The following is a 21632-nucleotide window of genomic DNA, read 5'->3' on the forward strand; positions in this document are numbered from 1 at the left end:
GCCCTGCTCCTTCTGCCCATGTTTGTCTAAGGACTTCTGTTGGGGCAAGACTCCAGTTTAAACAGCTAATATGAATGTTTACGTATCATTTGCTCTGTGGCAAAGGTAAGGCCTGAGCAAGTCCACGGGACACTCCAGAATGTGCCAATACATACAGCTAAAGCATCCGGAAATGAGGTGTCTTGTACAACCTGCATTTGATCCAAGTGTGAGGGTGGGCATCTCCCACCAGACACAGGGTAACGCTCTAGCTAGCATCTGCTGTTCACTATGATAGCAAGCGAAGGAGACCAACGGGAGATGCCCCAGCAATGTTCACTTGTGAATGAGAACCAGAGTTGTCAGCCAGATATCCTGGAGTATATCTAGCGCCCGAGGTGGCAGCATTTGGGCCTAAACTGATTGCAGGGCTTCTCAAACATCAAAGGAGATCGGTGAAAATTACACTTCACCCTTTCCAAAATCTCCACCCAATTGTATTGCATGTGATACCAGATTCACTGCTGGCACCACAACACAAGGTAGTGGGCTCAGTTTCCTCTGCTAAACTTCAGCTGTGTCAAAATACCCTTTTTTAAGTCTGATCGTATATCAGATCGAACAATCACCATTGCCCACAAATCAACCACAGGATTATACCTCTTCATCACAACTAGGGGCACAAAAGAAGGTTGCCCAGACAAACACAATGTGACGACACAAAGTGTAGAAGGGACTCGGCTGTATCAAAACAAGTTTGCCTTTCCTTGGGAGCTACCCCTGCAAGCACCAAGGAGCATTCTCCTCTGTCTGGAGGAAGGGCACCAAGTGTAAGACAGCAAGCATTTTGCTGCCTGGATACTAGGCACCCGGGCTCTGTGCTGAGGCAGTTCCCTCCCATCCCAGATCCCTAGGTGCACGAGGCTTCAGTCGTGTTACAGACAGTTCAGGGTTAGCTCTTTGCAATGTGAACAGGATGCAGAAACCACTTTCTTACCTAGTGCATCATGAAGATATTTCTGCCCTACCAACTTGAGGTATTCCTCAACAGCTTTGGTAGCAAGAGTGTTCTCCCTGAAGATCAAGACATCGTGCTCCCCACAACGATCTATCTCAGACATCACCAAGTCCGTCAAAAAGTCCTGAAGAGAAAGGTCAAATGGCAAGAAGTTATTTTAACCAGACTCAGTCACATCAGGCTGGCTGTGGAAGCCAAGAGGGAAGGATGAGAGGAACAGATGGCTGGAATGATAGCCCAGCTATACGATACCACCTGTACTAAGGGCTAGGGCAACAGCTAGGGCTCCTCTTGGGTTCATTATAGTAACAAAACTATACAGATCACACATTACATAGGGAGAAACAAAAGTCTCTAAAATAAAGCCTTCACAGCCAAGGCTGTGTTTCAGGTTAGAACCCGAACAGAAACCCTCACCAGTTTGTTTATCAGTTTGTCTGCTGAAAGAAACTGTGACATTATATTCACCTTTCAATACTGGATATTACATAAAATCTTGGATTTCAAAATCCAAGATGAAATTCAGGCACAAATTCTCAAAGCTTGGTGAACCTTAAATAAGAAGAGTGGCTTACATATATTAAATTCACAGACCAAAAGAGATTCAGGATCTGGGGGAAAAAAGTTAACATATTTGCTGTGGGTCTATATGGCTTAACTTATACTGCATCCAAATGCCTGGGCAGGAGCTACCGGCAAGCTTGATGCAGTGAATAACCTCTTGATATTGGCTCTAATTCTACAGTAATACTTATTTCCTGAAGTGATAACTTTGCGTGAGCCAAGGACACTCAGCGTTTCACAATAAATACCTGGTATTTTGCAAGCACCAGCTTCAGGCACTGCAAAGTTCTCCATATTTCTCCTTTTTCTAAATTTATTTTAAACTGTTGCAAAAAAAGACACCCTCCCAAATACAAACCACTCCCTGAATCAGGGCTGAATGATAACTGTGACTTGCCGGTTCTGCTGCAAACAGTATCCTCCAAAGAGTTAAAGGAGTGCTGTAGTGAGGTTTCACAATCCCACTAGCTACAGAAGCCATACTGCACTGCTAGCATGAGTGTAAAACATGCAGAACAAACTATATATGATAAGTATAGATTAAAAATACATTTAGTACTCTGGTTTCAATCCATTATTGCTGCTTCTTTCCAGCAAAATATGAGAGAATCATTTCCACCTGGCACAAACCAGGAACATCCAGCTGCAACACCACCACCGTGTGACCTGGGAACATATCCTCTTTGCAGCTGTAGGTTTATGGCAGCCTGAGCTGCTCAATGCTTCCAGTAAATACAGGTTCAAACGTTCAAGCACTAGGAAGGCAAAGTTAGAACAGTAATTTATCTGCCTGTTGCAGCTACCACTGCAGGAATCCAGAGCCCGTTTTCCAGCAGGATTTCAACACAAGCCTACAGGAGCTATCCCAGCTACCAGCTTCTCCTGATCAGACAGAACTTGGTAAGGAATTAGTTCCTACCGCACACTGTCACAGAGCACCAGCCTTTCCAAAACAGTAATAGTAGTAACAGTAGACAGTGGCTTATGAATACACAAATGTAGAAGGACCTATTTGGAGCAGTTAAATTAGGCTTATGGCCATCCTTCCACATCTCCAACCCTCTAACTTGTGTTTAGTCATGCTTAACTTACTCTAGCTGGCACTACTGGATGAAGCTGGCTACAGCTTGGTACTGCTTACACACCCTCTTGGCAGGCAGCATCCAGATAAATCAATGCTTGTTAATGCTTCCCAGAATTTCCCAAGACCTATAGCATATTGTCCCACAATCTATTCAAAGAAACCAAGGCTCATTCCAATTACTGCTTCACAGAGAATCACCAGTGTGCACTCAGAAGTCCTAATGACATCCTTGGGGCAGGTGGGATCACCTTTCACCAAGTATAGATTCCCCAAATGGCTGTTCGAACACTGACCAAGTCAATGTTAGCATTGATTAGCTGACTTAGCACCATATCAACAATGGCACTCTGCTGCTCACTGTATCAGAGACTTTACTTAGAGAAGTCATTCTCTGGTTTACTCATCTCTTGCTTATTTATCTCTTATCCTGTATCGTGATTTTAGAAACACAGAAAAGGCTCCTAAGCACTTGAGTGCAGGCCCTAACTTTCCAGAATCACATGAAATGGTATAGTCCACTTGCTTATACTTTGTACACAGCATCTTTGATCTCTGTATCAGCTCTCAACCACTGTTGCTATCGTGCCTACCTGCGTGCCTTTCTGGTAGATGCAACCGCCCCAGTCTTTTCAAATACTTCTGACACCGTTTCCTCAGCCTGACCCCATCAGGCACCTTCTGCTGTTGCTTATAGTCCTGCCAGCCCAGGCTTCCTAGTTCCTAGCTGAACAGGTATCACCTATCCCCAGTAAGACAGAGTTGTTTGACAGGAGCTGCCTGTTCTTACCTTAGCTCTCCCAGTGCTCTGAAGAATGTGCACCAAGGCGCAAGCCATTTCTTCCTTATTTCTTACGCTGATCACTGGTTCCAGCACAGAGCACAGCATAGCATAGTTGCTGGTAATAAACTCGGCAAATTCTTTGTATTGCTCCATGGGCAAGATGGTGATGGTCTGATAACGGGACTTAATCCGAATGGAAGGTCCCCCGGATTTCCCTTTGTTGGGTGTGGGTGTGCTGACTGGGTACCATTTTTCCACAAACTGGCGTCCGGTTACGCTGGTCACAGGAATGTTGACCAGGCCTATGTAATTGTTCTTGTCCTTTTTCTTCTTCTTCTCCACGTCCTTGTAGATATGAACTGTGATGCTGTGAAGAGGTGGGAGACCGTAGAACTCAAAGTGTTCCCCCCAGAAAATGTTATCTGCTTTAATTTTGCTGGTGGTGCGGGCAAAGAGAGTGTCGTCAAGGCACAGCTCACAGAAATATTTCTTCTTAGGGGCCAGGTCCTTTGCCTCAATGATCCAGAGACGGAGCACATTTTCAGCTCGACGGCAATTGTCCTGTGCAGAAGAAAAAGCTCAGCTTTGATTCAGAATTCCTAAAATCTAAACATTTTGTCTTCTAAAATAGCAGCAAAGGGCTGCCTTTGGTGCCCAAGGCAGGGAACAGAATCAGATTCTGTGATCATCAGGACGGGAATCTCTAGAAAATTGGATATTTTCTAAAGCAGAGACAAAGGGCTACCTTTGTGTGTCAAAGATGGGGCCTAGAACATTTCTCCAAAAGCTGTATTTGAAATGTTTTAGAACACAAATATGCTGTAGAGGAGCCACTCAAAAGCTGCTAGACTGGCATGGCACACTGCATTGTTCCAATGCTCCAAGAGCACTGATTGCCTGTCTCTCAAAGGCGGTATGTCAGCTATGAGGTGACTCATCAGATATTTCTGCCTTGACCCCTCTTCTCACTCTGGCTCAAATTTCTCTTCTGCTTTTATTCCCCTGCTGTGTCCCCACAGTAAAACATGAGGCCCAGGTAGCCACATCCCGTTCTTCTGAGGCGCATGGTATCAGAAATCAGTTTGAAACGTTCTTAGCAGGCACTTGGGTCAGGGATGGATCAGAAAGCATGCTGACATGTACTTATTCATTAAAGGTCTGACCTGTTGCGCTCACCAGAACAAGTACGGAGAGGCTTTTGATACACTGATGAGCGGACTACCCTCCAGACTACATTAACTGCATCTGCATCTGTGGAATCCCTGGTACGTTGGACTAAAATCCAATCATACCAACACTGGATGAAAATCCAATCACACCACCTCCATTCACCCCGTAATCTTATTTCCACAGTTCCTCTCACCTTATTCGGCTGCACTGTTCTGCGTAGGTTTTCCATCCACTTGTCCCTCTCTGCTGCAGAGGAGCAACTGAAGCATTTACTGCCACTGGAGTAGGTTACCTGGAACACATAAGTGACAGGGTGAGTTCAGGCAAGGCTAGGAGATGCGCAAGAGGCTGAAAAAAGCAAAGAACATAAACAATGTTTGAGCAACAAAGGAAACATGAAAAAGGCAGGAAAACAACAGGGAAGCCTAGAAGGCAGAGAGGTTAAAAGACTCGAAAAATGCAGAGAAAAAAACCCCTCAGTTCAAATTAATATCAAAATAAAGAATGTATGAGGAGCACCAGAGGCTCTACTTAAAGACTTTTAAACAAGGCTTTAATCAACCAGTTAGTTTGTTTTTCTCAAAACACTTGTTAATTGATCCATAGCTATCAAATACTTGCAGTTTTGCCCCTTAAGTCCCATAGCAGATGATTTGGTTACTAACAGCGTAAGAGCAGACAGAACTAACAATGTATCAACATTAGCCAAAACTCTTTGGAAACGGTGTCTTCAGAAAACACAAAACATTTCCAAGGGTCCACATACACAGCAACAGCCTAAAACAAAGGGCAGGAGCTGTGCCCTGGTCCATGCCCTGCACAACTGTGCTTTCATGCGGGAGGGGACCACCTCGGCCTCTTTCCCTTTTCCACGGCCTGACAAGCTTCATTTACTCTTTCCATTCATTTGTGCACACAATTAAAAAGCAGTTTCAGGCAACAGCCTCAGAGCTAAGTTGTTGCCAGTTTTTTCACTCAACTCCCCAAACCTAAGCAAGCTGCAAAGTGCTTCCAACCAGAAGAATGAGAGTGAAGCGAACAGGAACAGTTCCTGGATACATCCCGAGGGAGAAGGGCCTGATACGCTGACTTTCTACCAGAGCAGTTTTTCAGTTTGTAAACAGATCTTTGTTTCAGTAACTCAGACACGTGTGACTAATGGTGCTGAAGACAGGCTGCCACCCGCCCCCGCACAGGACGATGGCCTTAGACACATCCACACAGCACACGTGGATACGCTGCCGGTCCTGCGAGGCGAGGACTGCGCTCACACAAGCAGCTTCTGAAGTGGAGCTGGGAGCCACGTGTGCTGTGCTGCAGCCTGAGCTGAAACAGCAAGAGGATCTTTGCATCCCGCTCCACGGGGCAGCGGACACGTCCACAGTTACCAAAGCTTCTCCTTCAGCAATCGGCAAATGGCCTGAGCTAATGGAAGGGTGCTCTGACTGGAAATCACATTTCTCAGTTACAGTATCTTTTCTAAATTTAATTTTAGGTGAATTCGGAGAGGACAAATACACAGTTCATGAATGCATGCAAACTACAAATGCTTACATATTTATTAAATTGAAGAGATTTTTCAATTAGAAGACCTGGTAACTGGAAAAGATTTCTCTCCATTGAGTGATTGATGCCATTAGCCTCAAGGACTTTAAAACTACATGCTGGTTAGACAGCCCCCACCCAAACCTCAGCAGAGCAGCGGCTGCAGATCTGTTCTCCGATTACAAAGTCAGAGAGGAGCGTACTGCAAGGGTTCAGACCGACCGACAGCATATAATCAGCTGCGTATTGGAGAGCGCTCTTTACCTCAAAGCAGAAGTCTTGTCCAAGGATACTGCTGTGAAGTGGTTTGACAAAGACGTTTTCTTCTGACCCGAGATCCAGGGCCTCTATGGCGCCGCCTGGACTCAGGAGAGACTCATGGGAACGAGACTCTTTCAGCTTCGGCAATCCACGTGACCTGTAGGAGAACAAGGAGGGAAGGAAACATTATTTTTCTCACCATTACCAAAAGAGCTGGCAAGATCCCAGAGAACGCTGCAACTCAGTGTTTATTCAGAACAGCTTCTACAATTAGCCTGTAAACCTTATGAAAATAACATTAGGCCAGTAATCCCAGACTCCTAAGGAAATATCCTCCTACACAAGCCCAGGAAGTCTATTCCCACTGACCTAGAAATTGTAGGTGCTGAGCCATCAGCAAAAGAACAGCAAAACAAGAAGTTCACAACTACACTGCCAAAATGTAAAGAAACCCCACAGGCAGGTTAGGACATATTACTGACAATATTTACTACTATTTGGATCACTAGATTTATGCAGTGTATTAACAGCAAAAAGCACACCCATCTCTAGATCCCTAGACCAGTGCAGAATGATAGCTACTGCCGTTGGAGCCAAGGACAATCCCCCCACTCGAGTTTTCTTAACACACAAAGCCTTTACTCTAAAGTCAAACAGCAAATTATTTCCCGCTTCGCAATGCTCAAGTCAGTTATCTACATCTATATTTTGCATTTTCTCCCAGTTTTAGATTTCCATTTTTTCTGATGCCTGCATTCTTGTTTATCTTGCCCTCAGTAGCACATACGGCTTCTCCTACAGTCTACTGTCCTACCAGTGCTGGCCTCTTCCAAATCCACAGCACCTCTCTGACATGGCAGTCTTCTCTTGGTCTCCACAAGTTCTCCAATACTTCTCAAAGACACATCCCTCTCTTCACTGCACCGTAGCTTTTCACAACCAATAGGAACATTATAAAATGAGCTCTAACACTTTCTTCATTCTCCCGATTCAATTTAATGTGACATTTGTGCACACTAGGGAGTTCTGCTGTCAAACAGCACTGTAAAACATACTCAATTTATAGGTGACAGTGGCTTCACCGGTGCTCTTTCTAACTCTGAGCTGACACTTGCACTATAAGATTCTACAATAAAGTCAGTTGATACTTTAAGCATAAAAAAAGATAAACATGATGTGTGCACACATCTTATTTTTCCTCTGGCTGGAACTCAGTCAAAGCCTTCACAGATGACCAACAAGGAGGAAAAGCACCGAGCCCCAGCTTAACAGAGAAAGAGCTGTTTACCTGGCAGGTCTAGATTTTGTTAAGATACCAAAGCTCATGCTGGTCACTACGCTTGCTCAGTGATCCAACGTGTGTCCATAAATATGGCTGCACATCTGGTAACTGTGACTGACCACAAAGAACAGATGAGTAGCAGAAAGGTATCGGCTGTCTATACATTATGTGGAGTAAAGCAATGCTCTGAAGCAAAGCTTTCTCACCTATGTTTGTCCTCATAGTGTGTCTTTCATTCAATTCCTAGTATCAAGGCTAAGTATCAAATGGAAAATGTTTACATAAATGGAGGGGTGAAAAGCACAGCTACCTTAATTGTGAAAAATAAATAGGTTTTATACTCTTTCCTCACACATCTCATACAAAAAATCTTCACATTTTGTAACCTCAGCAAAATCAAAATCTTCCTACCCTTAGGGAATCCTACAGGGAAACAGAAAGGGAAAAAACACATTTGGAAAAGGCATCTTCAGTACCAAGGCTGCCTAACAAAAACTTGAGTAGCATGAAGGATTCATGTAAAGCAACAAGCTGAGTTTGTCTGAAGGCTCTTTTGTACCAAATGAAATGCTGGAGGTATTCTAGGAGGTTCATGTATGATAATATTTATTAAACAGTAAGGAAGAACTTTGTTCCCATTTAATATATTGAATGACCTAAGTGCAGGCAGCAAAAACCTTTCATCAGAGGGATATTACAAAGACACTGATTTCAAATGCAAAACAGCAGCGCTGGTAGAACTGCGTTGGCTGTGCTGTGCATGCTTTGTTAGAACAGGTTACAGCAGCAGCTGTACCAACGCAAACGTAAACCTCTGTCATATATAATTGAACGCTTGCTGCAGTTAAGGTAGGGCAAGTCTAAAATAAACCCGCCACAATACACCACTTTAATTTCAACTCTGAAAAAGCCCCTCTAATTTCTCCGCTCAAGAAAGCACTGCTGAGGTCACTTGGCTTCTGTCCCTATCCCAAACTCTCAGCAATTCCAGTCCTAACAAAGTACTTCAGTGCACGATGCCGAGAGCTCGAGCCAGCTCCTGCCCTAGCTCCTTGTAACAGAAGGAAAGTGTGGAGTGGTCACGCAGAGGTAGAAGAGGAGGGGGAAGAAAGAATAATCCATCAAATAAAGAAGAAGGAACAAGAGATTTCACAAATTGCAGTTAAGCAAAGGCTGCACTTGGAGAAAGACAAATCAAGCCCACCTACATGAAACAATTGTACAGCCACTGAGCAGTGCATCCCCAAATCATAGCGGTGCCACATCTCGCAGCCCTTCCCTTCAAACTTCGTTCTCTGGTCTACATCTCAGACAATGAATCTTGACAGGAGAGGAAGAAAAGCACAAAAATCCAGGAGGACTTCTTCCTTGAGCCTCAGGTTATGAATTTGAGACAAGCATCATGCCAGGCAAACACGCTGGGGCAAGAAGGAAAGCGACAGCCACCCTGGTACAGAAATCTTTCTCCTGCCGGCGGTGCTCCCACCCGGCCCCACGGGTGACACCAAGAGGCTCCCGGGTGTGAGTTGCCATGGTGTGGCTTCTGAAAGGAGATTAGGGAGGGCCAGCAGCCCGGAGAGGCAGCAGGCGCAGGGAGCGCGCTGGCAGAAGAGGCAAAGGCGACCTTCCCAGGGAGAAAAGTGCCATATCTTCCTTTCCTACAACCCAGGCAGTTCAAGCCAGCAGGAGAGAGTATCTCCCAAGAATGCTTCCAAACAGCTGCTGGAGATAAGAGTGAGGGCAAAAGCAGGTACACACAGCAACTGTACTCCGTGCTTCCACATCCCCTCTTGCACATTAAACCTTTTAGCAATATCTACTCTGATCCACTGCTGGTCTAACTCGCTCACTTTGAACAACTAGTTTTGTTGCAGACCTGCTGGAGCATGCTTAGTGTTGTTGACTCAGGGTCCTGGGCAGAGGAAAGCCTATCTGTTCCAGCGATCCCTTGAAGTTACTGTATTTAAAACAGCTCAATAAACTGATTAAGTGGCTTAGAATTGGCACTTTATCTTCCATAAATACCCCAGCAATGTCGTAATGTTGCTGGTTAGATGCAACCACACGCATTTACAAACAGAAGTACATGCATTTGCAAGCACCAAGGTATATATTTCATGTATTGATAGACAGAAAAGCAAAGCAAATAATTGACTCGTGCCCAAACCAGCAGCATCCCAATCAATACAGGCAATAATTATACAGAAATAATAGTTCTCCACGGCTGCAAAGCCTCATCCGATATTCTGAAGCTGTAAGTAACAATGAAAGAAAATGCCTTTTGCACAGATGCCGCTAACTCACTTCCCAAGGTCCAGCAAAGGGGCTGAGTTAACAGGGTCTTTCCTGGATTAGGTGGGAAGGTACTGGTGCAATGAGTATTGCTTAGAGTCTCTAGTAATCCCAGGGAAGCAGATTACCGTAAACAGGAAGACTGCACAGGCAAAATGTGGGGGAAGGGTTGTTTGTACAAATCTGCTTCTGTTAAACAGCTCCATTAACAACACAAATCCTGTTTTAAATTACAATTCACCTCCAATGAGCAACTTTTTTCCAGCTGCTTTTTCTATCTGCCACTGCACGCAACAAAAAGATTGCAAAGGAACAGACATATGAACTCAGAGCAAACAGTCACCAACAGCACTGAAGGAGTCTTACAGAGGTGTGCTCCAACATTTCTTTCCAATAGAAAAAGCTGGTGGAGGAGGAGCATACCAGCGAACATTTTAAATTTCTCACCTCTTTTCACATGCGCTAGAGTACCAGTCTTTCAAGCTGCATCACTTCCTCCTAAATCAGAGCCCAGCCTGTGCCCCAAACCACTGACCTGGCAGTGGCATGTGACCACTACTGAAAAAGATCTCTCCACCACCACCACGTTCCTGGCCCAATCCCAAGCTGACCCTCTCTCCTTGCACACCATAATTCAGTAATTTTCCACTACAACCCAAATCTGGGTTGTAAGTCAGGAACCTGAAACCTCAGGCTTTCAGTGGCCACCCGTGGTACACAGCTACCTATTAGTCGATGTCTGTTACATTCTACTGTCTATAAGGCATGTAGGACAAAGGGTTAAAATCCTAATTGCTCTGGTTATGAAGCTCTCCTGCTGATTTTGACCTATTTAAAAGGCAACCTACAAAGCATAAAAGACTTTCAATTACTGAGCTTACCAGGGAGAGCACTACATTGCTTGGAAAACAAGCCCGTGGTCATCAATAATCCAAAAGATAAAAAATAAATGTATATAAATTAACTACTGAGGAACAGAATCCATAATTTGTTTCCTTCACCAAACTGACGTGAAGGCAAAGAATTCTGAAAACAGTTTTTTGTCCAGACCAAACACCCAGTTAAAGCCACGTCTCCACTGGTCTTACACGAAAATCCACGTCTGCATGCTTCAAATAATTCCAGCACAATACCCGTGTGTTTAGAAACACTCCCCGAGATCAGAAAGTCGAATTCAATACTTAGCCACTTGCAAAGTCACAGGAGAGAGCTTGGACTGTAATGCAGTGAACTTTCTGCTCAACGCTGCTATTCGAAATCCCAGCCCTGCTGAACTGGACCCTAACGTCGGCAGCATCACCTGCAGCACACGTGGGCTCTGCCAATGCTGCTGCAGCAGCTTTCCCCACACAAGCCTTCATTCTGTACGCACCACACCCCACTTCGTTTTCCAACTGCCAATTAGCAGAACATCCTATTACTTGGTCAACGATTCTACAAGTCTAACCAGTTTCATTATTAATTTTTTTTTTTAAATCAGAAACGTACGGTAACTTATTTAGCTGCAAGAGCGACTCAGCTGCAATTAAGCACTGGTACTTTTTTTCTGAGCACATTGAGCTTTCCATGGAGATTCTGCTCTTTTCTTGCAAGGCCCCACCAAAAGCCTCATTGTTTGCATCTTGGATTTGCAAAGCCCTTCCCTGCCTGCCCGCTCTCCCTAGAGCCTGTCCAACAGACACCTCATACGGTGCAGTCAAAGAGGCTGCTGCCTTTCACAGTGCTGCCGTTGTCCTCACTCTGCTGCAGCCCTGGTCTCCACTATCAGTGTTCCAAATCCTTTTGTTTTGCTGACCAGAGAAGCTGAACAAATTCAGTTTCATTTCACTGCTAAGTGATGCAGAGGTAGGTGAACGCTACGTGGAGGAGCCTGGGGTTTGCAGAAAAGCATCAGTCCTTAAGTGTATTTTAATAAAGGGCTCAAGTGAGCCTGCAGGTGGGAGAGAGGAGCCTGGCACCAGGGTGGAAGGTTTGTGACAACAGGCTTAACAGCGAGATTTTGTTCAGTGTTCACAGAAAAATGGAACAACTTGCATGAAGACTGAAAAAACTGGCTGAAAGAAACTTGTTCACCAAAACAGAAGCGGAAACAAACCACTCCTCCCCTTTCCCCACACTCCAGTACGCAGACAGACACAGATACACTGAATGAATACAAGCCCAGAGCGAGTCAAGCCTTAATAACACATTGTGTAACACAGATTTCCATCCTTACGTCCAAATCAGGATAAAAATCACCCACCTTTTTTTGAAAACCAGCATCAAATTAGAACGAATGAATACAAAAAGCATGGCAAGATTTGCATCATTTATATTATCTGTGCTATTTTCATACTGCAAAAGGAGGGAGGAGCGAGAGCTTACCGAAAGTAGAAAAATCTGTCATTTGGGCAGCGATATCGTTTCACCATGAAGCCCAGAGCCATGGCTACCCGCTTCCCTGCGCCCTGCCGGAGCCCATCCTGAGCAAGCACGCAACGGATCCTGCGCTTGTCTACCACTATCTGATAATGCCATAAAATGACTTTTAGTAAAGCAGGAGGATTCCCACGTGGCAGTAAATCCCAACAGGGCAAAACCCTCCCAGCTGTCTGCAGAGCTTTATTGCAGTCGCCGAGACCATATGCAGCCAGTCTCAAACACCTTCTCTCCCTCACCATAAACAAAACTGAGGCGAGAACTGTCAGTCCGCTTGGAAATGCTCTCAAATTCCTGGCCGCAAACTGAAAATATTAATTTGGTGTCTCCTTTCAAATGTAATTTTCCTTAAGTCTTTTCTCATGCTTTTTTACATGTTTTATATATTACTGACACTGAGAAAATGTTAGAGAGAAATGTGTGGGTTGAAGAGCTCAAAGAATGCAGTGGGAAAGGGCTAGAAAAGCTGTGAAAGATGATACGGTAACGTGGTGCCAGACAGCCTCATGGCAAGGGCTGCCGATAACCCAGTGAGATGCCGTGCTGGCCTGAAGGGCTTCACTCACACTTGGCCTGGGTCACAGCCCAGCAGAGTCTAAGCTGTCTCACGTTAGTGACTTGTAAAGACAAAACATGAGTTTTCAAGTACAACAGGCCAGCCAGCAAACAGCCTGAATCTAGAGCAATGGGAGCGATGCCAGTTACAGACTGAGAGGTTGTGGATTTCTACAGGACACCGGGATGCTGACTTGTGCTGGGCTCCTTCCTGGAGGGGCACCTCAGCTCTCCCCTCTCCCCTTCCACTGACCCAATCACACTGAAAGGAAGTAAAAAGCCAGGCAAAATAGGCCTGCCAGTTGCTTTCCACCGAAACTGAAAATCCAATTATGAAAAGATCTGCATCTTACCTGCACCACTCCTTCCTATAGAATTCTTGAATCCTTTCTATTTTAAATCAGCTCCAAACACACAGCATCCATCCTCTGTCAGCACTCAGTGTGGCACACAGTGTTACAGTATCCCAACTGTCCATGTGCACCAGGATAACTAATGCACCTTGCTCCAGTTTTGATAGGTATTTGCTATGAATATCTCCTGTTTCTTAACAGGACCGAAGCATCTCAAAAGCATGAGAAAACAACAAGACAGCAGCCTCTATTTCCTTCTAATCCTTGCAGGGCTTTAATTTATAAAGCTATATAACACTTTCTTTGAAGGTAGGACTTCTGTATTTGTCAGAGAAAGAAAAGGTAGATGTTATCAGTCAACCTGGCCCTGGAAGCATGTGCAATACCATGACATCACCTGGCATCACCTGCTTAAAATGGGAAACGGTTGACTCAGCGGGGTAGGACAGGAAAGTTTGTCCTGCAACATCGAGGCTCATAGAGAAAGCTGGGAGAGCAGAAGGTGAGAGAATGGCAATTCCCTCTCATGAATCAGTCAGCTGCTATGTGTTATCCTCTTTCACACAGAAACAGTTGTCACTAATTTGTCCCATTGGAAAAAAACCCAACCAATAGCATAATTCTAAACACAGCTCGGCCTTTTCAGCCTCCTCTTTCCTCCAACCCTTCTCCTCCCAACATACTAATCTTGTTTCTCATCTTCACTGCTTCATTCCCACATGGTTTCTGAGTGTTTTTTCCTGCTGTCCTACCTACCAGTTGAATCTTTCAGGTGCCCTTAGACACAGAGTGAAACATATAGGAGGGAAGGGAGAAATCACTGGCAAGTTTCACTTGACAGTGGAACTGAATTTCCTTTATGGTTTTATTTACAAAATGCCATTAGAAAAGCGATAGCTCTAACCAAAAACTCTCAAAGTTCGTGTGTTCAATTGGTGCAGTGTCTGATTAGACCACAAATGAAAAGAGAACTCCATTAAACCTTCAATCTTTCCAACAAAAGGTAACTACAAGGTTGAGCAGTGCTGGTACATTTTATTTCCAAAAAGAACTTATCAGCAATTTGTAGCCCTCACCTGCAGCACACGGCTTCAAACAGAGCTCGAGGTGAGGCTCACGCTCCTGAACAGCAACACTCATTTGTGTAGAGGTTTATCCCCAAACAAACGTAACGTCAGCTTGCTTTCAACAAAGCACGGCTACTCTCAAATGATCTCCCTTGCCTCAAATCTCTGTTCACTTCAGCAGATGGACCTCTGAAAGGAAGACGATCACAGTGCCCCACCTCCTGCCTTACAGACACAAGATGCATTGCTATAAGGCTAGTGTAGAATGCCACAGGAGGAGACCAATGGGATGGAGAGGAAGGAGCCACCGCCGGCTTGTCCCCACCTAACATCCTGCACATTGATGGCTTTCCTGGGCTCTGTCCCCAAAAACCTCTGCATGGACTCTGTCACTGGAACTTCACAGTGCATTTGCCCCTGGATCCTCCTTTTTAAATCCATGCTGAAGAGCTTTGAGTGGACAGAACAGAACGAACAGAACAGACCGGCTATTAACGCCATCGTCATATGCATTGCTTTTTATGCTTTGCAAGCAATGAAAGAAAATGCACATTTCATTCAGGTCTAGTTGACAATTCATTCCCACAGTGGTGGGGAACAGGAGTGGGATCTGGTTTTAAAGAGAAGGCATCGTTGCTTTGTCCAACATCATGTCTAAGTTGTAGGGATTAATTATAGCTACATAATTATTGGCTTTCCCAGAATGACAGCATTTCCCTTACACTGCAAAAGGGAGTATCAGCAGTCCACATTGACCGTGAGCATCGAGTAAAGGAAAGACAAATACATTATTTATGGCAGAGATTTTTGCATTACAAAACTCCAAGCAAAGCTGGTTACAAACAACGGTAAAAATAACAGGTACTTTATCACACAGTGACATTACTTAACATGCTTATGCTCACTGACTTGATTTTCATAGCCACATTCGAACTCCCTGGAAACAGGGATTTATAACCAATGTGGATCCAAAACAGATTGGGTAAACATTACATGATAGAAGCAACCCCATCCCCATCGTTAGTCACATGCAGTTAGCAGCAGTCTTTTCTGTAACTCGTGAAGCTAACAAGGCCTCTAACATCCAAAGTCTTGCTATCCCCATGATTTTATGGTGCTGCCTTTCCAATAGAGAAGACAGCACCATTGACTGAAGCAACACAGCATGAAAGATACAACTAATGAATTCAAGTCAGCTAAAGGAAAAGGGAAGATGCACTAAGCAATGCAGAAGCACAAGAAGCCTGCCACGGCCCTAGGTACCAGGACACCTATTTTTCACTCAGTCTAGTTCCGGTGCTGGGCTACCGTGGAATGTAACACAGAGTAACATCTAATAAAAAACAATCAAGAGACTTCACAAATAGTTAGGAAGAACTGTTTGTGAGAGCCATCGCTTGCCTCATATACAATCCAATCCCAGCCTGAATCGCCAGCCAGAAACTAAGCAAGCAAGAACAAACCAAATGGAGCACTAAGATGGGCAGAAGTTCCCGAGCCTTCCAGTTTCCTGATAAACAGACCATCTGCTCTTTGCAGTAACGCTGCAGTAACTACACGATCGACTGACACTAGCAAGGATTCCTAATGTGCCAGAACCACACCACACAACTCTGGGCTTTGCCAGCACGGGCTGGACTGACCTGCTTGCACCAACACAGTTCCTCAGGCTGGCCGCTGCACCCATCGGCAGAGGAGTCTTGCCTGCATCAAGGCAAGTTTCTCTAAAGCTGATCAATCCAACAGTTTTGTAACACAAAATTTAAAGCCTGCAGCTTATTTGTAACAGATGCAGAAAACAGTATTTTGGTCCATAAGCTTAATCTGAACTTTTTGTCAGCTGTTAAGAGCAGTGCAAGTTCCCAGGACTGGGTCAACACTATGTTGTATGCTAAATAACTTCTGATATAGTAAAGTCAGTTCAAAAAACCACCCATCTGCGCATTTAACAACAAATCCTCTTCCTTGCTCTTGTTCTGTGAGTGCACACACACACACTGCATGTGGATTGTGCAAAGCACCTCCAGATGAAGAGAGATTGTTCTGGGAGATGCACTGAACCTTACCTGTCATCAGCACTACGGAGAGATGGGAGACGGAAACTTGTGTTCCTGTCCAGCTTCGACTGACTCTTCGTCCTCTTGATGGACCCCTTCAGACGTTTACTGAAGAAGCCCTAAAATGAGAAGTTGCAGAAGTGAAACAGGGAAACTGATGCCAGAAATAAATCAATCAAAGCTTTGCCACCGAGTCCAAACTCAGCAGTGATTCCTGCTGACTGATTACAGACTGTGCTGCACTGGGATCCCTCCGAGCAGGAAGAAAGGCAAGGCTAGATTGTCAATGACAGTTCCAGTGTGTGATAACTTCAAATTACAATAATTACCACTACTCACATTACAGGTGTTCTTTGATGAATTCCAGCTATCATACAAGAGAGCCCAAAGCCCACAATTATCATTTAAGGAGCTGTCTTAGATATCGGTATTTGTTCCTACCTTTTATTTACAGGCCATCTTTTTAATTCCTTGGCAGGAGTATAAAATGTCTTTTATTATGAGCTTCTACTGCACCTACAGTTGCACCCAGGTTGTCCTTTTTAATTTAGATATAGCAGGTGAGCCTGACAACAATTTGTAATGTCAATAGTCTCACTAGCTAGAACTGAATGTTTGAAGAGGTTTCATACACCAGTGACTTCAGAGACCAGTCCTTGAAGCTAAACTCAACTCAAAAATCTACCTGCAAACTAAAAATGCTGAATCTTCAAACCATCTGCCTCCTGAACTAGTTGTTCCCCCCACACCAGCTCCTGTTTAAAATCACAGAATCATGGAATGGTTTGGGTTGGAAGAGACCTTAAAGCCCATCCAGTCCCACCCCGTGCCATGGGCAGGGACACCTCCCACTGGATCAGGGGCTCCAAGCCCCAGCCAACCTGGCCTTGAACCCTTCCAGGGATGGGGCAGCCACCACTGCTCTGCGCAATCTGAGCCAAGGCTTCCCCACCACCACAGGAAAAGATTTCCTCCTAAAATCTCATCTCAATCTCCCCTCTTTCAGCTTAAAACCATTCCCCTCACCCTATCCCTGCCCTCCCTGATCCAGAGCCCCTCCCCTACTTTCCTGGAGCCCCTTTCAGCACTGGAATCTGCTCTAAGGTCTCCCTGGAGCCCTCTCTTCTCCAGGCTGAACTACCCCAACTCTCTCAGCCTGTCCTCGGATGGGAGGTGCTCCAGCTCTCAGGTAAGCTTCATGGCCTCCTCTGGACATGCTCCAACAGATATGTGTCCTTCCTGTCCTGAGGACTCTAGAGCGGGATGCAGGGCTCCAGATGAGATCTCACGAGGGCTCCATCCCCGCTGTGCTTCCCCTCTCCATTGCAGTCAGCTGCCTTATATCCCACCTCTGCCTTTTGTTTCCCAGACAAACAAGCCCTCAGCCTCTCCTCATAGACATCATTAAGAGCTACAGCTGCATCACCAGCAGCATAATGGGTACCACTGCTACTCAGCGGGGTCTATGCATCTGAATGAGTTGCAAAAGCACAGAAATACCAACACCTGTTTGATTTTCTCCAGTTGTTCAAATGACTTGGAGCATAATACACACTTTAAACAAAACACACTGTGACAAAGTATTTGCAGGGCTTGCAGACATACCTGTATATACATTCTTCGGCATGATCAAAGCAAACACAGAGGGTCTTAATCCAACAGGATCAAGCAACACTCTACTGGCCAAATCTGTTCTGCTCTGTCGCACAGAGACACCATACCCAACGCGCTGCTGTTGGGAGTTTTAACCACACACACACACGACTCTGCAGTTGTGAAGAATATCATAGGGTGGTAGAATTTCTCAAAGCGGATGCTCTTTTGGTGTGGATTAAACCAGCAGATCTACAGCCTTACTCTAGTGAAGGGCTAGCGGCAGTGATACCACGCTAGGGCCAGCCCTTATTCCCATCATCCGTGTTTTCTTAGGACAGAAGCCGAGTACAGCTAATTTGGAACATGTTTGCAAGGCAAGCCTCCACAAGCTGCATTTGGGACAGGTGACAGATGTTGCCTACAGCTGCCTCCTGTAATACAGAACTCAGCAAACTGGAGACAAACAAGGTCTCCTGTTCTTTCCTGTGCAGAACACTGACCGGCTCCAGGTGACTCAGCTAGGATGCAGTATGAGACTTGTTCATCCCTCAGACTTACAAGAATTAGGCCATCACAATGAAAGATTACTTTGTCTGTAGTCCTACACCTTTTTCACCTCTTCAGGAAGAAAATGAGTGTATCTACAATTGAACAGGGTGCCAGATAATTTCATCTAGGCTCCCTTTCCCACAAAAGGTTGGATTGGGAGATCTTTTGAGTTTCCTTCTAACCTGGGGGGCTCTATGATTCTACAGTATTCCAAGGAAAGGGCTGTCACCCTCTTCTCATCAGTGGATGCCAGGACAACTGTTGGAAAATAAGTTGCTTCCAAACAGCAAAGCCCACATCTGGTCAAATTTAAGACATACACTGCAAGCGTCTCTAAAACAATTTTCCAGCCCCATATTTGCCTTTATCATTCCACACTTTCAGTGCTCCGTTTGAAACAAAATGTATCCTCCTCCCTTTAAACAGGGACATCCTTCAGCCCGCCTTTACCGCTCCTTATTCTGTTACTCTCGGTCCCTTTACACTCAGTTTACGCCTCTTTTTCGATGCAATTCACTCCTTGAAACCACACAGTTCCCCTGTCTGTACACACTCTTCCTCCTTGCACGTGTTTTCACTCTGATTCTCTAGATAAACAGTCAAGTGAATCCTGCTCAGTAGTCAAGTGTAAAAAAACTCTACCAAAGCCACAGTTCCTCACCCAACACCCCTGACATCATCAGCAAACACAGTAAGACAGTCTGCGTTCTCTCTTCTGCTGAGACATGCATGGTTGTGGAACACTGAAAGCCTCTCCACACCTGATGCTGGCTGCAGGATCTTTGCAGCACATGCAGATTGTCCTCTCCTAAAGACTTGTGTAGGAAACAACCTGCTCTCACACACCAGAGTCTGACATGTGCCTGTCCAGGGGCAGCACGAGAAACTGGGATGCCCTGTGGGATGGTGCTGTGGGGAACAAAGGAAGAGGGAATCTGAAGGGAGTGCTGCACTGAAGGCTGCCGCCCTTCAGACACTGAGGCTCGCCAGCCAGCCTGATCCTCAGGGCTGAAAGCTGCTATATTCTCCTGAAAGAGGAAATAAAGTGGAAAGGAAAAGGCCCGATACTAGAGCCTGCAAACACCCTCCACAAACCTACACAGCCTGCTGGAGAAAAAGGTACTGTCAAAAAGTGTTCTTAGCTGTGTCACTCAAACTCTAGCCATGTTCCTGCACTTAACTTGGTCCTCGAAAAGTGCCTTTGAAAAACCCCCATCATCAATAGATGTTGTTGGGCTTCTCCTGGGGCTACTGTTGGAATTCAAGTCGAGGATGCACAGCCCTTTCAAAGGCACCTTCATCTGCTCTGACCTCTCAGCATAAAAGGGAACAAACCCAGCTACAAGGATTCAGATCTGGCAGACCCTGGCTTCGTTCCAGTACCTCTCTGGCTACTCGAATTACAAACACGAAATAACATGTTTTTCTCCCCTTAAGGGCAACTAAGACAAACCTGACCCAATTCAGCAGGCATCCAGAAGTACTTATACCAAATCATTCAAAATCCCACTCATAAAGGGACCGTGAATATTCATTTTTGTGTGCATGCACTTTTTTAAATTGGCATTGCTCTGACGTTAGTGAAACATGTTCTCGGTTTAATTGAACATAATCTATTCCCTAATGAAATAAATATGCTGTCTGGGGTTGAATAAGGCTATCCAGAGTTAACCATACAGAAAAACCCAAAACAAAATTAGGGTAAAGACATACTTCAGGATAAAAATTATTCAAACAAAGAATGTACTTATTGGTCATTCTCATTTGTGATATTTGCTCTCTGCCCCTTGCTGGCAGTTCATGCAGAGCCAGTGCTTACAGATGGACAACCTGGGAGCAGCATGAAAAATTCACACATGCCAGAACCGAGCAGAGCTTTTCGACTTCCATTTGCCAAAAGAAACGCTTTTAAGAAACGCTTTTAAACAGTGAATGCAGATATAAAAAAGATGGAGTGATGAAAAATAAACTTCTATCTGCAACAAAACCATGCAACTGAAAGTTTCATTTCCTTATATGAAGGAGAAATCCCTGCCAGTGCTAATAACTGTAGCTTGTACTGTTAAAAAGACAAAACCACCTTTACGTTTTTTCTTATTGCCTAGCCATTTCTCTTAAGTACTTATTTCTACACAAAATACACTGCTTTTTGGTTCTCATATCAATGAAGTTCAATGAAGTGTCTGAGCTTTAAGGATAATCATGGACTATTTTTAAAAACAGTGGGAATTTCACTGGTTAAACAAACACCCTCAGACAAAAAGATGTAAACTCATTACCCAAACTGTCAGAAACTATGAGACTATGTTCTTAGTAAAAAAAAAATGCAGAATATTTGATAGGATCAATTTGCTAGGATGCAATCTGAGAAGACCAGTACCGTGTAAATACAGTTATTTTAAGACGAGTCCAGTGAGAGTACAACCATAGGAGAATTGTGCCTTAATCCTTCAAGGGACAGATTTGATGGTCCATACCTAATGGGAGAAAGAGTGCAAATTCCCCTCAGAACCACAGGTTTAGGGGAGCAGGGGTGGAAAAAGAAGACAGAAGGAGAAAGTGAAAGACCACACAAGCCCAGACTCAACCGGAGACATGGAATAGGTTCAGAGCAGGTCAATCATCTCAGCCAAAAGCATCAAACGCTGGGGCACAAAATCCCAATGATACGACATCTAAAAATAATGCAAATCCACTGAGAGCTCTACTCATCTCATTTGGAAGTTAAGCAACTCATCTCTCCCACTTTGCCAAGGAGAAATCGCCACAGAAACTGCAATAAATTCAGCAGGGTTTGTAACTTCCCTTCATAGCTGCGCAGGGAGAGCACAGACACTTGAATCCCCAAGTATTTTAAATTCAGGCTGCCCCGTGCTCAGGGCAGCTTTGGCTTTCAGAAATGCTCACGCCATGCCGAAGATGCCAACTGTCTGTCCTTAACCTCAGCGGAGCAGCATGAGAACCACCCGATGACTCCCAGGGCCGCCCAAGTATGAACCACTCAACTCTGTGCCTGCTGCTCCCTGCAGACGCCCCGTTTCCTCACTGCGGAGAGAACAGT

General features: G+C 44.9%; 1 protein-coding gene across 11 annotated transcripts in view; it reads right to left on the minus strand.

The window, feature by feature from the left end:
* Positions 1 to 21632, minus strand: part of RASAL2 (RAS protein activator like 2) — a 184712-nt gene that overhangs the window by 25367 nt on the left and 137713 nt on the right. For 10 of the 11 annotated variants that reach the window (XM_054072686.1, XM_054072684.1, XM_054072685.1 and 7 more), the window contains 5 exons: positions 16436 to 16545; positions 6406 to 6559; positions 4790 to 4888; positions 3433 to 3987; positions 977 to 1121 (listed from right to left, as the gene is read on the minus strand). In XM_054072686.1, the coding sequence (XP_053928661.1) occupies positions 977 to 1121; positions 3433 to 3987; positions 4790 to 4888; positions 6406 to 6559; positions 16436 to 16545 (1063 nt within the window). Of the gene's footprint in view, positions 1 to 976; positions 1122 to 3432; positions 3988 to 4789; positions 4889 to 6405; positions 6560 to 12340; positions 12418 to 16435; positions 16546 to 21632 lie in introns of those variants that run through there. The other variant, XM_054072695.1, reaches the window with a different exon arrangement.

Source organism: Cuculus canorus, chromosome 8 (assembly GCF_017976375.1).
Source record: "Cuculus canorus isolate bCucCan1 chromosome 8, bCucCan1.pri, whole genome shotgun sequence".
Taxonomy (NCBI): domain Eukaryota; kingdom Metazoa; phylum Chordata; class Aves; order Cuculiformes; family Cuculidae; genus Cuculus; species Cuculus canorus.